The 18341-nt window shown below is 39.4% G+C and overlaps 1 protein-coding gene across 10 annotated transcripts in view; it reads right to left on the bottom strand.

The window, feature by feature from the left end:
* The window catches only part of AFF2 (AF4/FMR2 family member 2), a 405287-nt gene that overhangs the window by 25508 nt on the left and 361438 nt on the right, over positions 1–18341 (bottom strand). For 7 of the 10 annotated variants that reach the window (XM_037909514.2, XM_043522586.1, XM_043522587.1 and 4 more), the window contains 5 exons: positions 16116–16240; positions 9146–9371; positions 5855–5991; positions 5193–5256; positions 1114–1250 (listed from right to left, as the gene is read on the bottom strand). In XM_037909514.2, the coding sequence (XP_037765442.1) occupies positions 1114–1250; positions 5193–5256; positions 5855–5991; positions 9146–9371; positions 16116–16240 (689 nt within the window). The remainder of the gene's footprint in view (positions 1–1113; positions 1251–5192; positions 5257–5854; positions 5992–9145; positions 9372–16115; positions 16241–18341) is intronic. The other 3 variants (XM_043522588.1, XM_043522584.1, XM_037909513.2) reach the window with 1 other exon arrangement.

The raw sequence follows: 18341 nt of genomic DNA on the forward strand, positions 1-18341 counted from the left end.
AAATACATATTTTAAAAAATTTAAAAGGCTTATTATTTACCCGAGAGTAACAAGCTTCTTCAGATCTGATACGTTTTATTATGTAAATACCTCCTCATTCAAAATGTAAAACATGCATTTTTTTGGATAGACTCGAATAACTAATCTGACACATTAGAGTCTCTCATATAAACAAGTCCTATCAAAACAAACATTTGGCCTGATTCTGCTTTTCTTTTCACTGGTGGAAATTAGGAGTAATCCCATTGAAGTTAATGGTGTTATACCAGTGTAAAAATGGTGAGAGCCAGAGGGGAATCAGAGCAAATGGGCAAAATCCTGATTGCTTTAACCACAATTAAATTTAATCCTTTGGATTTCAATGGGATTATCTGTGAGTAAAGTGAGCAAAATCTGGCCCCTTAGTTACTCTGTAGAGTAAATTCTATGGAGTCTACCCTTTAGGGCAGCTATAGAAAACAGGCGCTGATTTTCAAATACTAACTCAGGCATTTTAATATTAGGCAAAGGCTCTTATGTTCTGGATTGAAAAATTATGTTTAAAAAAATTAACTCAGTGAATTTCAGTGGCTTTTTATATCCCTTTTTTTAAAAAAAAAACCCAGCCAACCACTCTCTCTTTGTCTAGATATACACATGCAAAAGTTGCTCTCTGGATGCGACCTTATATACCAAGTTAAAGCCTAGAACAATTTTTTACAGCCAAGTTATAAACCTCTGCAAAAACAGGGTTTAGAATAGAGATCTTGATCGACTCATTTTAATGTTTTGAATTATAAAACTACACCTTTTAAAAGACAAGTGTCATTGCCAAACGGTGAAATTACTATACTTTACTTCCACCCACTACATTTCAATTTTAATTTTATGAATATTGCAAATTATAACACTCACATTATAACCTCTAAAGGGGATAATTTATAAAAGCAGTGTCCATCAATTATAAATTTTCCATGACATTAATAAAATGGCAAGAACTAATTATGATGACTTCTGAGATGAAGATGCCTTGGACAAATCATTAATATGTTGAAATGATATTTTTTAAAACAGAGCAGGTTCTAATTATGACTGAAATGAGATTATGAAAATGATCACAGAAAGGACATTAACCTGATGAGTTCCACAGTTTCTGAGTACATGGTGTATGGAGATTTAGCTTCTAATGGATCTCGCTCCATAGCATTCCCGCACTCAATGAAGGAGAGAGCAGCATCAGCATAATTCACTGCTTTGCCGAACTTCTCCAACTGAAATAGGAAGATGAAACCATCAAGATGATGCTTCAGCTTTTATTTCCAGCTAGATAGAGCACAATGTATACAAAGCAACATTGACATTAAAAATGCATACATTAAAGAATTAAAGCCAGGTCATGTTTTCACCAAGCTGGACAGATAACATAGGGCCAAGTCCTCTGCAAGCGTAAAAGAGTGGAGGTCTGTTGACTTCAATGGAGCTACACCGATTTATCCCAACTGAGGGTGAGACTCAGTACAATCTTTAAAAAAATCCATGTTCCTCCTTTGATATACTAAGGACTTTGTTTGAACGCTAGTATGCAAGAGGTAAGTAACAAATCTGTATGCCACTTGTCAGGAAAATGTGACATTCCATTGTGATTCTTGACCCTCCTCCCACTCCAAAATCTCATCACTTAACTTGCAAATGACACCCTGAAATAGTGTTAAAAAGGTAAAAAAATATAGCACTGCTAAATATTTTATTTTACTAGAATTTTATAGCAAAAAGGTTTTTAGCCCTGATAATGGTTGTGATTAAACTGACTTAGACATACTGATTTCTTTTTTATGTGTAATGAATATTATTGATGACACTTTTATAGTAAGTATTTTATAATAGTATTTAACATTTTCAATTTCTGATAGGTGGATGTAAGACTTTCACTAATATGGCATTTAATGTAAAAGAATCAATAAAGCTGAAGTCTTCCAAAATGTCTTTGTATGTCTCTATCAAAATATTTCCAATGCACCTGCACACGTTTTCTGTTCACAAAATGGCAGCTGCTTATAACAATAGATTAAAGTCAAGCTTTATAATGGCATATTTTACTCTGCTGCTACCATTTAGTAGCTCTCCTCACAAGACACATTCCATGCTCTCTATTTTCATGGGGCGTTATCATGTAGATTTCTACCCTATTGTTCTAATTGCACAAAATTCAGCCTGGCAACAAAAGCTTGTTTTGTGTGTGCTTATGTGACAGATGCCCTCTTGGCTGACACAATGGGGAATGAACCAGGGATCTCCAGAGTTAATAGAATGAGCTGCTACAGCTTAAGGCTTTGTAAGTACTCCTTTTCTTTTTGCGGATACAGACTAACAGGGCTGCTACTCTGAAACCTGTCATAGCTGCAGACTGTAACAACTCATATCCTCTGTAGATTGGCACAGCGGGGGACATGTAACACCTTCACCACTGGGTTACACTTATTCTACAGTACCCTCTGAACAGTCAAAAGGGAATGCAGACCTCATCTCATTCTTCTCTCTTTTCCACCAATCACTGCCCTTGTTTTACCCGAGGCAAAACCTTGTTTCAGGTGTTCTTTGGAAGCTAGTTTTCTATATAATACAGAAAATTAATGTAGCTCTAAGCTGACTTAGCAAAGGCACATCCTCTTAATCAATGGCGATAAAGCCATGGGACCTAATTCTGCTCTCACAAACAGCTATGTAAATCCAGGGTAATTCCAATGAAGTCAATAACATTTCTCTAGTTTATTGATGGTGCAAAGGAGAGCACAATTAGGCCCATTATCTCGGGCATGTTGCACGCTGTATGTAGTCATTTGTTCTGATGACAGTGTGCCTAATCATAAATGAGTGGATCCCTTGCCCCTCTTCCAGGCAATGATGGGTTTACATTGGGCCATTTCAGAATATTTCAAGCGCCCTCACTTTTGCCAGAAGTCCCTTCTCTGTGCAAGCACAGCAGCATCGCTTCCACATCTTGTTAACATTTCTTGACACTTGCAGGGGTCACACACATTATCTTCCCAAGCACAACACCACATCTTTCAATTTGGCGTGCTTCATTGTGTCAGCACAAAGTAACCAGAAGCAATTGTTTCCATAAGACAATTAATGCCACGGGACTGTACGATAAACGAGTTACTTGGAGAAATACGTGTGCAACCGCATTTGATGAAAAAATGAAAAAAGATCTAAATAGTGGAAAGAAAAGGCAGATACACAGTTCATGGGCATTTGTGGCTGCTAATAACTTATACCACAGCAGCTGGCCTGGCATTCTGATCAGAGCATTGGGGGTGTCAAACTACATATGACATGAAAGGCCTGCCTGCGGGCAACAACATGATGTGCCATGCCTTTTCATGTTAGTTCTGCTTGAGAAACACCCCTAATTCTACAAGGCATAGTCAATGGTAAGAAGATGGAAGACAAGTCAACACTGTCTTGAGTGAATCAGGCTGTGGAGAAAAGCGGATTGACATAGCATGTTGAGACCATCATGAGCTTGAGTCTGTAAATATTTGCTAGCATAGAGGAGGCAGGTTTATGCCAGAACGATGTGTGTTCTCCTTAAAGGTCAATCAGCTGCAGGAGGTGTTGTCAGTCTGCTTCTGTGAGCCTTCCCTGTGTATAGATGTCAGCGTTCTGACTCAACATGTTCTACTGAGTCAGTCTTCAGTGAGCAGCGTGGGCCACCTTCTGTAAATGGGCACGTCAGGAGGTCTGACTTCTAGCTTAGTGACAATCAGGGGATGTTGCCAAAACCCTGAGCTCTGCAGGAAACATGCTGAACAGCGGCCATGCCCCTGAATCGGGAAAAGGAGCACGGAGAGCTGACATTGGCAGCTTGATCCCTTCTCTCTCTCTGCCACATACCCCCAAAGCTGCGACATTCCTAAACAATGGGGGCTACATTTTTTTGTCTTTGTTTGGAACCACAGTCATTTGCGATTCCTTACTGTTAAATACACTGATTCGCAGGAAGAATATTGTTTTCACCCTTAAAATAGATAATTAGTCACCCAAAGACTATTAGTTGTCCCTGCATAGGATTTGTAGGGGGAAATTTAGAGGGCAGGCTCAATTTTATTTTATAGTGACCTTACTTAAAGAAATGAGAGAGTTCTATACCACTATGGGAGCTGCTGCCTGGTACCAGCTGCAGCAGACAGGATCCAAATCTCCATTACAATGCAATGGCCATACTGCTGAGCTGGCCAGGTTAAGGTTGACGGAGCCATAGCCCATCAAAATGAGCAGTTCCATCCAAATCAAAATGCTTTGCCAAATTGTGTTGATTTCGTCAGGATTTTGTTTTGGAAGAAAACTGGAAAAAACTTTTGCCCGTATAAAAATGTCTTTTTTCAACTTTTACAATATGAAACATTTCATTGTTTTGCTTTGAGATGACTTTCTTTTTAAAAATTTGTATCCCATTATACATCATGTCATATAATACAATTATATCATAATGATTCAGTCGAGCCAGAGTGAATTTCCATTTGGAATTTTCTTTCACGGAGAATTCTGAAATTTTCAGTTTTGAAATCCTTCTGAAAACAAAACTTTTCTCTGCACAGCTCTAGTAGGCCACCTTAATAGAAACAAAAACAACGAGGAGTTCTTGTAGCATGCTGAATCTATTTCCCTAAAGTTAAGTATCCTCACACCTTGTTGTCAGCAGTCTAAATGGGCCATCTTGATTATCACTACGAAAGTTTTTTTCTCCTGCTGATAATAGCTCGTCTTAACTAATTAGCCTCTCACAGTTTGTTTGGCAACTTCCAATTTATCTGTATGTATATATATATCTTCTTACTATATGTTCCGTTCTATGCATCCGATGAAGTGGGCTGTAGCCCACGAAAGCTTATGCTCTAATAAATTTGTTAGTCTCTAAGGTGCCTCAAGTACTCCTTTTCTTTTTACTTAGAGACTAATAAATTTATTTGGGCATAAGCTTTCGTGGGCTAGAACCCACTACAGTTAGGAACTGTGTTCAGGCTTGGGTTTGCTGTGGTCATCTTATATGAAGTCTGATCCAAAATTTACTGAGGTCAATAGAAAGACTCTTTTTGGCTTCAATAGTCTTTGGATGAAGCCCACAGTGTACAAGTTCACACTGGATGATCCGTTCAGAAACATACAATTTCAGTGCTTGAAAAAAAGGCAGAAAATGAATGGAAACCTACCAGTGCATCCGCTTTGTGCTTTAGCTTCTTAGCCTCTTGCATGTAATAGTCTGCATTGTGAAGCCTAAGGAGACAGAGTTAATTTTTCAGGGCTAAGTTTTCACACTGTTGGACAAACGTTATCCGAGAAGAATGCTGACCATTTATAATAGACAAATATGCCCACTTATTTGTTTAAATTTATTCTGATATTAATACGAAGCTGCTGAATGTAATGATATGCTTAGTGAACATGTGACTGGTGAGCACAAATGGCTAGCTGTGGAAAAAAGCAGCCCAAAGGGGGCCATTAATGTGTGCCGAATAGAGGAAAAGGCAAAATAACTCAAACTGATTAACTCTAACAAGTTTCCATTAGAGAAGCTAAAATAAAAAATTAGGGAAGAATTACCCTGGAATTCAACATTTATAATCTGAAAACATTTGTCAAAAAACTCGTAATAAATGATAAAAATTCATTTGTCAAGAGAAAAACTCTATGTAGCATCATGTATTGTATATGTATTCTGCCTTTACGACACAAGTACGGCTCCCATTGTTTTGCCTGTGTGAAGACTGTTGATTCAGACCCCAAGCATATAACTCATATTTAACACAAATGGATTATTACACATCTAGATAAAATCTTACTCCACGTGTTTGGACTGTTTAATACTACATACATGTCATCAAATGTTATTTTAGGTCTTCTTGACTCGGATTTCCCATTGGAGAGTGTAGGCATTGTAGACCAGATGTCTGTTTCTAGATGGCTGGTATCAAGGAGACTGTTTGTTGGTCTACTGTGAGATTCTTCCTCCTACGGAAGAGAATTTTCATTAACTCCTTAAACTTTGACCCAAACTCCTTTATGTGTTTAAAACACTGAAACAAAACAAGAAAAACACATCATTGGCACAGCTTGAGGTTAAAATTCAGATACTTGTTCACATTTTAGGAACCTCACAAATCACCTTGCTTTCCCTTCTGCTACAAACCCACTAGATTAATTAAGCACCATTATTAGATATTGCTCAGATGCTTGGCCTCATTAACACATGCTTTCAGAAAGGTGTAAAGTCAGCATTGATACCACAGAACCCTGTTCGCTCGAGGCCCTTATTAAAAGTGTTGGGAGGGGAAAGAGATCCCGGAGCATTGGCTGATTATAAGATAGAGCTACAACATAAACAGTTAGACTAGGCAATTGGAACTCGTTTGTGAACTCTGTTTATAATCAGATGAACTAAATTACGGATTAACCAATGAACTACGGAAAAGCCCTATAATACCTTTTAGTGGGTGAATATTTCAGATACCAACTCAATGGATAAATCAAGCATGTATCTGATGGATGATGTTGGGACTGAGGGAGGAAACAGCCTGGCTGTTTACATATCACGGTTTATTTGCCGACATATGCAGTTCATTTTGGCATTGATTTTGGTGGAAGGCATGTGTACTGCTCTCGCAGTTTGAAGTAAAGTGACATGATGATAGAAAGCAATAGGGACAAGTGAATAAGGTAAAGTAAATTGTCAGTTACATTCTAATGCAACTTGCATGTTTTCATTTTACAATACTAGGTTGGCAACCTTTCATGACATGGGAAATTGTGAAAAATGGGGCCAAACACACCCATTTCTGCAATGGTCAAAAGGCAATGGAAGCAAACAAGAAAATCTTGCATTACGGTAACTCCATAATTAGGGATCCTTTCTAAAAGTGTCTTAAAATTAAGCATAAATTACCATTTTTCTTTAAAAGTAGGTGTCCAATTGCTGTGAAATTGCATACCGGGTTAATTTTCATGCCCCTTGAATTTTCTAAGCAGTTTTTTTTTTTGTTTCTTTTCATAGATGTTTAAGAAGAAGCCTTTGAAACTGGCTAAAAAGTTTCCTTTGCAGCCCTACTTTTCACCGTTGACCGATATCTATTAAAAACCCCATTGCCTATCCAGACAAAACTTGGCAGAGAGGAGGCCCCTGAGGAGAACTGCTCAAATGGGAAGATTTTTAAAAGAATGTGGAATTTATGGTCATTTTTAGCTGTTATTCTCATAATAGCTCAAGTTTATGGACTGTGCACACAAACTAACCTGATTGATGGAGGCCAGGTGCATGCAAGCCAGATAGATGGGAGAGCCTGGGTGCACAAAAGTCTGATTGATGGGATGTGGGGGTGATGGACACATACAAGCCTCACTGGTTGATGGGGACCAGGTGCACATTAGTGTGACTGGTTCAGAGGAGGAGGACGAGAGGGGCTGGGCATGAGCAGGCCTGGTTGGTTGATGCTTAGGGAGTGAGTACATGCAAGCGTGACTATTTGATTGAAAAGGGGGGAATGGGGGGAGGGAGGGAGAGAGATTGGTCCACACAAGCCTGATTGATGGGGTCCAATGCAGGCAAACCTGATTGATGGTAAGTTCAAACCTGATTGGGCATACATAAAACCTTCCTCAGGAGGAGCTATGCTTTTCTGTCAGATTTTATCCTACAGCAGAGAAGGCCTCGTGTGCAGCTGCTGATGGACAAAAAATATTCTCCTGTTGCACTTCTAATGTCCCCACATCCCCTCCCCTCACCCCTCATTCAACGCCCGCCCCTAATTAAGCATGACAAGAAACCAAGGGAGTTCCCACACAAAAGACTTTGTTGTGAAGTGTGAAGCACTGCTACACATAGAACATGCCTGACACAAAAGCAAGGAGATGGGAAGTGAGGCCACCTAGCAGCACATAACATCTTCTCCTTCACTCACAGCCATCCACCCCTTGTGATGTCAGCTACCTTATACCACGGAACATGAATGGCAACCGCCACTGTACCCTCCAGAGGGATGCCAGCCTTGCATCACTCCTTCTGCCCATGCTCCTTTACCTACCTATCTTCTCCTGCCACAGTCAACTCCTACGCCAAACATCAACAACTGCCAGTATTGGGGGATAGAGTAATCTGGTAGAAGGGTGAACCCATACAGGCGACAGCAGGGCAGAGTTCAGATTCAGAGGGGTAGCAGTGTTAGTCTGTATCCACAAAAACAACGAGGAGTCCGGTGGCACCTTAAAGGCTAGAAGATTTATCTGGGCATAAGCTTTTGTGGGTAAAAAAACACTTCTTCAGATGCAAACCACTTCCTCAGAAGGAGTTCAGATTGTGTCACATGGTCTGTAGTTTACTGGGAAAGCGTATGCGTGGGGGTGGAGGACGAGAGGGTCTGTAAAGTTAGGAACTTAACTTGTTATTTCTTTGCTATTGTGGATTTGTGTCAGGCATTTAGTGGATGTAACAACCCTAACTACTCCACAACAGAGAGTTTTGTGTATTATGTAGGTATCCCAGTCAGAAAGGACTTGAGTTGGCAGAAACCGAATCAAAGCAAATAAAGGGAAGGAGGAAAGCAGATGAAGGCAGATGAGAAAAAAAGCAAATCAGGAGGCAGCTTGTGGTAGAAATGCAGGTGCTCAGATAGTTGGTTCGTGAGTGTGGTACACACAGGCAATTTTTCATTGGGTTTTTACTGGGCGGTCAGTTCAATCTGCAATGCTTAGTTTAGCCCCAGTGCTTAATTACCAGCTGAGAATTTGGGGATATTCGTCATAAGAAATATGCAAACATTATAGAAAATTCGTCAAAGAAGATTTTTTTTCTTTACGTGTGTGGTTAAAACTACGCAGGCAGGAGGAGTAATTGCAGATACTCCGCTGCTGTAAATCTAGCCTATAAAGCTGAGGGACCAGGTGTTCTAGTCAGTTACACACGATGTCAAATGGATGCTTAATGCCGATCTAAAAATGGAACTTGCAAGAGAGCTTGTGTACTGCTCTCAAACGCTCCACGCCTAGCTGCTCTTCAGTGGGGCTACAGAAGGATTTAAACAGACATTAAAAAAAAGAGAGAATCAAACAGAACAAAGCCTAGTTACTTTTGTTTTATCGTGTTCACTTTCAGCAGCTCCGACCAGTTACTTACACAGATTCCTTTGGGGTTCGAAGAGGATTTGTTCTCATTCTTTCCGAATTTAGACGAAGAGGAAGAGCTGCCGGTCTGCAAGGAGTTTGTGATGCTGTTCTCTTGGCTGAAGGAGCTGTTGTCACTGCTGTGACGCCTGTGTGCTGGCTCATCCAGCAGCGGGGATAACGGAGGAGGGAATGACTTCTCTTCTCTTTTCTTAGTCACCTTTTTAACTGAACTCCCGCTGCGGAGAAACAGACAAGAAGTGGTTGGGTGACAAGCCTTTGGGTATTTTTATATTCTCTACATTGCCAAACACTTGATATCATCTAACTGGAGGCCAGATTCTGCCCTCATATGACTATGAGTAGCAGGAGGCCAGTGAAGGTATAAAAAGCTACTCCTGCATTCTTTGCCTCTTCAATGACAGCAAAGGCCTTTTGTTTCAGGGGGACTATTTTGTCTGATTGTGTTAATACAGTTGTGGACACTTTAAACACTATACTGAGTCAGTCATCATCACAGAAGGCATAGGGGCCTTGATCCCCCAAAGCACTTAAGCAGATGCTTAACTTTATACATAGGAGTAGCCCTATTTGAGGTTAAAGGGACTATTCTCATGCGTAAAGATAAAAATTTTAAATACATTGCTGGACTGGGGCCCATATGCCTGCTCTTAGCAAATATCCATCATACAGTACAGCATGTGAACGAACAAAATGGTTGTAACAGCCACCAAATAATAACCATAACAATAACATGACATTAGTTCACCTGACAAGTAAAACGGATGTGACCCACTACAGAAAATGATTCAGAGCAGCTGGCAAAAGCTCTTGAGCGAATACCAGTTAATGAATGAACCTGGTTTGGAAAATAACTATGTTTTTAACATGAAAGCTGACACGATGCTATGGCTGACTGCCTGTTTTGTATAAAAGAATGGTCACTAGTGTAAAAACTGCAGCTATGTAAACCCCCCTGACTGTTTAACATGTTCATTTGGTCATGGATTTTTATTTTAGTTACTGTCCTAGTCCAGTCTATGAAGATTACTTGAATTTTAATCTTTTCTTAGATAACTAATATTGCACTACAAAGTCATTTACTTTTCATCATTATTGAGTAAAATTTTCAATAGCAAATTAAGTTAACAAAAATTTATGTGTCCCTCTTAGTCAATTTCAGTAAGTGTCAGGAATTATAGATTTACAATACCTCAAAGCAGCAAATCAGAGAGGAACAAGCAATGCAAGCTGCCTAATTCGTCAATCTGGTGATATTCAACACCCTCCTCCTTATTCCAGCCTGGCTGTATTCCACAATGTTACCAATTTTAATGATAATTGTGTCTATTTCAATCATTTTCTAATTGTGGCTTTTGTGTCAATTTTAATAATATGAAAGTGTATTAATATTCCCAAAACCTTAGTAGACTATAATCAAACAAAAACCCGATACGCTGTACTGTCATTGCCACTCAGACTCATTTTCAGTACGATTAATATGTGGCTAAAACTATCCTGTTGAAAGCTCTTCATTATATGAAAGCTCTTCAGAACAAGGGACCTTCACCAGCATCGCCTGTCTACAGCGGTACAATAGGAAGGTTACGGATACTGATTGCACAGCAGACTGTTTTACTCAGAAACCAGGTTGGGCAGCTGAATAAGACCAAATGAAAACAGCTGTGTACCAGGCAGCGGAGGGAACTGCCAGGGAAGGTTGGGGAAGATTTGCCATTTTCAGAAAATTCTCATTCAAAGCCTTCCTTGCATCCCGCCGATCTCCAAAATGCATTGTGGAGCTCACGTGAATTACCACAGTCCTAGGTTACAGCAACACTCAGATACACGTTTGTTATCTCATTGTGCAGTTGGGAAACCAGACACAGGAAGGCCACACAGTGAGACCAAGTTAGTGGCAGAGCTGGGAGCAGGACACTCACACCTCCTGATTCTTAGACCAGCGTCGTATCCATTGGACCATACTGTGAGTGAAGAGATAGACTGGCGGCTCTGGCCTAGCCCAAGATCCATCCATCCATCCGTGTGCCCGCGCCAATAGGGTACTGGAAGGTAGGTGGGAAATGGAGTCCACTTGTGAAAGAAAAGTTAGGGTAGAGTCTGTGATCCTGTCCCCACATTGGAAAGTCTGAGGGGCTCTTCTTCTCCCCAATAAACATTTTGTTGGAGAAAAGGGAGTTGGGTCTGATGGGCCCACTTCAAAAGTTTTTGCAGAAAGACTGAAGGTCAATCAATCCCCCACTTTAGGACCTAATCCAGCCCCTGCTTTAGGATGTCAAGGTTGCTCAGAGCCTCCCTTGATAGTTTCGTAATCCAGCTTTTGGAATTCAGGCTATGTGGAGTCTATGACCTTTGGAAGGGGGCAATCTTAGGCAGCCACATAACAACCTTGCTAGCATTACCCAGTTGCTGCTACTAAGGGGGAAGTAAATGACATCTAGAATAGGCTCAGCGTTGGTGGTTGTGTAGCTGGAAAAGGCAGCAGCTGCCAGGACAGCTGTCTATTCTCTTGGCTAGCGTTCTTATATATTTCAGAGAGCTGGCCTCCATTTTTGGGGCACTGCCTTCAATTTTGCACCCACACTTCAGTTGTGGGCTCAAACCTCAGTTACAGGTGCAGCTACTCAGATTTGGCATACAAATCATTCCGTGGGAGGCGGGGCCTCAACCTAGCCACCCCAAAAATATTCCTCTGTGTGTGTGTGAGTGAGAGTGAGTGTGTATGTGTATACACACACATACACACACACACACGGAGATATTTTATCTATATCTATATATAAAAATTAAAACAGCAAAAGCCCTTTGACTGTTTCAGCCCCAGCTGCAATTATTCATTTTCTTAGTTGCCCTTTCAAGCCAAACAGGGTTTCAGAGAAATTAAACTGATAGCTTTTGTAGCAGTGTTGTCCACTTCAGACTCATGATGTTAACAATAACCTCTGTGAAATCAATTGTTACCAGTAGTTAACTGGACTGTCACTTTGCTTTGGGTTGTTAATGAGATAAAAAACTGATCTTTCATTGCAGTAATCACTAATTTTGAATGAATTTATTGCAATAAACACCTGGACTCTATGATTTAATTTGCTGACATGATTATTAGTTAAATTATATTTATAATCAAGAGAGAAACATAAAAATGCATGAAAAAAATACAAGCAGAACTGATGGCTGCAGGGTTTAATCTTTGTGTCAGAGAAGGCCAATTATCAAGGAATGAGAAATCTCCCTGTCTGGTTTTTTCAGTCTTGTTTATTGTAGGGTATGAAGCAAGCCACACGGGAGCCTGTGTATGAAGGATGAAGAATTTTCATCTACTCTCGAATTTCAAGAGGCCATTCTTTACCCTTACTTTATCCACTCATTGTAGTCTGCTATAGTATCTCTGGCCCATTAGTGAGACAAAGCCATTGTCTATGCCAATCACTTGGCTTTACCTTCTTTCCACTCTCCCTGTCCCCAAAGAAATGCTTCACACTGATGGTGTATCTAATCTTCTGCAGGGGGTTAGCAGGGAAAGGTCACTCTCACATGAGGTTGGACCATGTGGCAGCAACTGAATGAAGCTGAAGTCTTTGTCCCAGATGTACTAGGGTAGTTTTATTGTGAACAACACTATAATGAAAGCTGTCGTGACTACCCAAGGGACCAGCAAATCTATGTTGCCTAGTACAGGTGCATCTTTAACTAAAGGTCAAACAAACCTATACTGAAAATCTTAGAAATACTCTAAAATGACTGCTTAAGACAGACTCTTGTCTGCTTGCTGTTGTGCATGTTTGGGCTGTATGGGCTTAATTTGAAAACCAGAATCCCATATCTGCAAATAACTGATGGTGTTGTTACACATGTACAAATGCTGGCAAGGAGCTGTCTAATAACTGGACTGTGCCCACAAATTAGGTAGCCAGACATTAATTGCCATCACCTGCATGTGCTATTAATTACACCTGCAAAATTGCTCTTGGAAGTAAATACCTGTATTAACAAAGATAATAAAATAATAACAAAAATAAAATTGCTAGTGCAAAATGGTTGGCTGATCTATTAAATTAAAAAAAAGCTCTGTATGCTTAGTGTCCAAAGCAATCTCTGGAAAACAGATATTTAGGTCAACTTGAGATCCTATGCTCTTGGAATACAATACTTAATTTCTGAACCACTAAATACTCTCTCCTCTCTGCTTCTGTTATCCTGTGGACTTAATAAGGAAAGACTGTACAAAAATGTTATTTGTCTGCCCTAAAATGAAAAACCAAGATGGAGTTAATACAATTTTCATCAAATATGTATAAAATTAATGCATCCAATCCTCCCTAACTTACAAACTTTACAATTCACAGTAAAAAAAAATAAAATAAAAAAAATGGTGGTCTCCTCCCACTTTTCAGAAAGATTTAGTATCCTAGGGAATGACCCTAAACCCACAAATGAACGGAAAGACTCCCATTGACTTCAAGCCCCTAGTGTAATATGGAGGTTTCATGTTACTAAAAATACATTCGCTAGCACGTTATGACATATTAGAAATAATTAAAATTGAACTGCAATTATTAAAATAATTATATATAATATATCTTGGTTCAGATCTGGGAAAAGGCAAACACTCAGGATTATGTATAAGAATATACAAGCACATGGATGCCTAATTGTTTATGCAATTACTATGGCTGCATAATGAAAATGGGGTATTTGTGTGTGCAAGTGGTTATTAGGTGCATAACTGACCATCTGAGCATGCCAATACCCAGTTTACTTGTGCAATTATGGAAACAGCATATGCAAATTAGGCATTTAATTTCCAAAACATTGATGCATGTGGCTTTCTAAAAACCTGTCTTTGTGATATGGTCTCCTTGCTTGTTCTCTTGTTTCTGTTCACTGACGGCCAGGTTTAAAGGTAATTAGGCACTTTTGAAAATCCTAGTAGGCACCTATTGCATTGCTAGGCACCTAAATACTTTTAAAAATATAACTCCCTGGATCCTGATATTTCAATCGGATCTGTGTGGGTGGATCCTTGTGCCCAATGAGGGTCTGCATACATGCAAAGATTAATTCACTCGGATTGTGGGATTGGGCTTTACTTGCTATTTCACAATAGTTCTCACAATAATTAAATACAGATTATCAAGGCTCTACTGTATTAATATGTAGAACCTTTGGGAATAAAATTTGGGGCTTAAGTGACATGCCTCTCTTTTACTATTTTGCAACTGCAGTGTTATTTCCCGCCTACCTCTGAATCAGTGACTGGTTTGGACTCATTTTTTGTAGCTTATCCTTGATGGAAAATAGAATGGCTCCTGAATGCTTAAAAATAATCTAGTGCTATGCAGAAATTTGTCATTACACATTCAATCCCCTAGTTTTGGGATCAGGGTTGATCTACATTCAGCTGCACATCACTGGGAGTTGCAGACCTGCATGATCAAACAACATAGGATTTGTTTAAAATGAACTTGGAAGATATTAATAATGAACTCGACTTGATCCAGGCCTCAATCACGTCAGTGGCTAAGGAGTCAAAAAATTTTGGTTCACAATTCACAGCGGGCGAGAGAAAAAGCTAACATATGGAAATAACTATTGATGGACACAATTATATTTTAACCGAGAATACCAAAGGCTTGAAAGCTCTAAGGAATCAAATTAATGACCTGGAAAACAAGCTCAAATTAAGAAACATCAGGTTGGGGGTGGATCCCTAGGGCTTATTTGAGACAGGGAAAGAATTTTTTTTGTAATGGATAATGGAACTGGTGGGGATGGATAATTTTTGATTCCCTCTGCAATATATCTCAGCTCATTGTATTTTCAGGAATGACAACTGGGAACACCCATTATCATGCTTACTAAATGTGCAACATTTTATGGACCACACCATCACCTGCAAATCATCTGCCTTTTCCAGACTCAATGAAATAGAAGACCAGATTCTGATCTAATTTTCAGTGGTGTAATTCTGGACAAAGTGGAGTTACTCTAACTAAAGCAGTATAAATAAGATTATAATCTGCTCTGTAGACTTCCTAATGGCTTTAAAAGATGTGAATTAAATAATTAAATTCAGAACTTCTCCATAAATTTAAATATTGACACTGTGATACTTTTTCCCCAAGATCATGTACTTTCTGGGCCTGAATCTTTGCTTGCCCCAGTGGAAATCAGAAGTTACACCTCTGAAACCAATAAAAGTGCAAAACTGATAGGCTTTCTCTCTATTTACAGAATGTTAATCCTGTGATTATAATACTATTAAATGTAATTCATGTGGTGCCTGATTGCTGATGCATTATAGCCATTTCAAACAAAATGCAATACTTCAGAGAGATACCAATTATACGGTTATATGTACCCTGGAAAATAAAGTGCTACTTAAAGTTAAATACTTTCTACTAGCTTTGTACTGTAGGAGGTTAACATGCCAGGACTCCACTCGGCATTTGGCAGGACTGCTCCATAGTTCAGGCGGAATCATATTTAGAATAAGGACTTTGTTCCATAACTAGAATCAGACAATACTGTAACAAAACCAACATTTTATTTTATATACATCTATTTATAAGGGCCAAATCCTGATCCCACTGAGGTTAATGGCAAAGCCACTGTTGGTGTCAGTAAAACCAAGATTTGGCCCTCAGAAAACAGATTTCTTTTTCAGTAGAAAACTCCCGGTGTTCAGGGTAGGGATAATCAGGGGCAGCATGGACCTGGCTGAGAGGACAGGATACATGTGTATATCCACCCTTCAGTGCCTCCGTGATATTGTGGTTTCCGCGAGCCCAGCAAAAGGATAGCTCAAGTCCATTCAGAAAACATGGATCCCTCTACATGACAGATGGGAGCAATGACACCAAGCCACTGGGCAACAGCCATGCTTTATCACAGAGTTCCACAACAAATGCTTTCGAAGAGCATGGTTATTAAATCACAGCTTAGTATTAAGAAATACTTACTCTTTAGTGCTGGTTAATCTGTGATTAGGTATCGGAGAAATACACGGTGGAAGTAGGCATGAGGCTGAGGTGTCCTCAAGGCGCTGTTTCTTGGTTTCAACAAATGTATCCAAGCTTTCGGACTGCTTGAACAAAACAAGAACAGCTTGAAAAATGCCACATCTAAGCACAAATTCACCTTAAGAGAACGTCAAGAATCCCAGCATAATTCCTTTGTAGTAGCAGCAGCTAAAATACTGATATCTAAGAGAAGTGAAAATAACTAAAAAAAAAAAAGGCCTAAATGTGCTGATCTGTGTTGCAAACACATGACTAAGTTATATAAAAACTAACCCAGATGGATAATTGTAAAGCAAATGCCTCACTTTACTACAGTTTGCTTCTGTATTGCATCATAAATAATCAAGATATAAGGACCTGATCCTGCAAAATCTTATTCACATGAATATCTTTTACTCATTAATATACTTGAAGTCAATGAGACAACTTTCATGAGTAAGGATTACACAGATGACTGAGAGGCTGCAGGCCTGAGCCCTAAAGTGGTAGTGATTAGCAAGGGGTAGATGGTTCAAAATTTACCTTGACAGATTCCCTGTTGCATGACCTCAGTGCCTGAACTAAGAAGATATAAGTAAAGCTGATTACTGCTCTGTCACTGGAACCTTCATACCGTCTCTCAAGCCCATGAGCTTGTGCCTTAAATAAATCTTTTAATAAAATGATTTTGAAACCCAAATCAGCCTCTTCATGCCATGTTTTAAACACGTGCAGCACAAACCCTAATTAACTTGCTTTCTCCTGCGTCACCGTGAGCAGTGATACTGATGAGCATACAACAACCAAAATGGAAGAGAAAGGGCTATTTTAATATTCAGCTGAGTATTTTCATTCTAGTGGAATGCCCAAGCATCCAGAGAGTATACCTTTTCATCTTGGCAGTTCCTGATCCAAAGCCCCAGCTAATGCAGTGAGGAGGTTCCCCCACTCTTTTAGATAACTCATCATATTCCTTGAGCCCTAGGTTTAGCTACCGGTACCGTAGTCTTCTTCTAGCCAGGATTCTTACTGACTATCGCCCCACTGAGTTAGCAAATCTACAAGTTATTAGCATATTATTCGCATAAACCCCAGCAGACATGTGCATGCACACAAAATACACATTCACACAATGCCTTTCTTTCTGCATAATTTTAATGCATAGGCCAGAGTAAAAACAGAGATGCAGCTCCTGCAGACCTTACTCGTGAATATTCCCACCTAAGTCAATGTGAGTATTCACATGAGCAAGGGCTGCAAGCCTTTGTATGTATTAACTCCCTCCTTCTATCATCAGACTACTCTAAATCAGCATTTTAATGCAGTTCAAGAGGCCAATAGAACTGACAGCTGAAGTCACATTCCCAGTGATTTATAAAATTTGGGGTATAAAAATATTAAATGATGTCTTCTCTCTGAAAGACCAGAGCATAACCATTTCAGCTGGAAAATCCCTCTACAAAAATTCATTTATGATATAAAACCTCCCTTTCTTTTCTGAAAGCACATTTTAGTTTGAAGCATACTGTCATATCCCACAAGACAGGATACCCTTGGGCATAAATAACATAAAACACATGATAAAACATAGTCCCTTAAGTCAAAATATATTCTTCATTTCAGGTAGTTGCAAAGGGGGAGCAGCTAGTTAAGCAAATCGTATTTCTATAAATCATATTTGTTTATATAACAAAATTATATTTTTAAAGTCAGAATTCATCAGTGGCATAAGCCAGTACTACTCCACTGACTTGAATGAAGCAGTGCCTAAGTCAGTGGTCAATCAGCTTGTAACTCTCCAGACAACAAAAACCTGCCTTCCAAACAGAAGTCACATTTTCTAGGTACAATCAAACCTCAGTAATTTGCACTAGTTCTTGGGAATCCCACTGCAGATTACTGACCACTGCAAATGAATGGGAAAGTGCGACACATCACCAAATATACATTGTTCATTGATTTTGACAATTAGAGTTTGGTTTTAAATAGTTTATGATGAAAATTCACAATGCACTGGTAAATGTAGTGTAGCATCTTTTGTAAAAAAACAATCATATTTTAGTAATATGATAGCTCTACAGAACTGTCTCTTCAATTAAATCTTTGTGGAGAGGTTTTAGGGCGGGTACGAAGAAATGCAGATCACCAAGGTTCTATCTGGTGCCTACTCAGCTGACACACGGAAAT

Source organism: Chelonia mydas, chromosome 9, assembly GCF_015237465.2.
Source record: "Chelonia mydas isolate rCheMyd1 chromosome 9, rCheMyd1.pri.v2, whole genome shotgun sequence".
NCBI classification, from domain to species: domain Eukaryota; kingdom Metazoa; phylum Chordata; order Testudines; family Cheloniidae; genus Chelonia; species Chelonia mydas.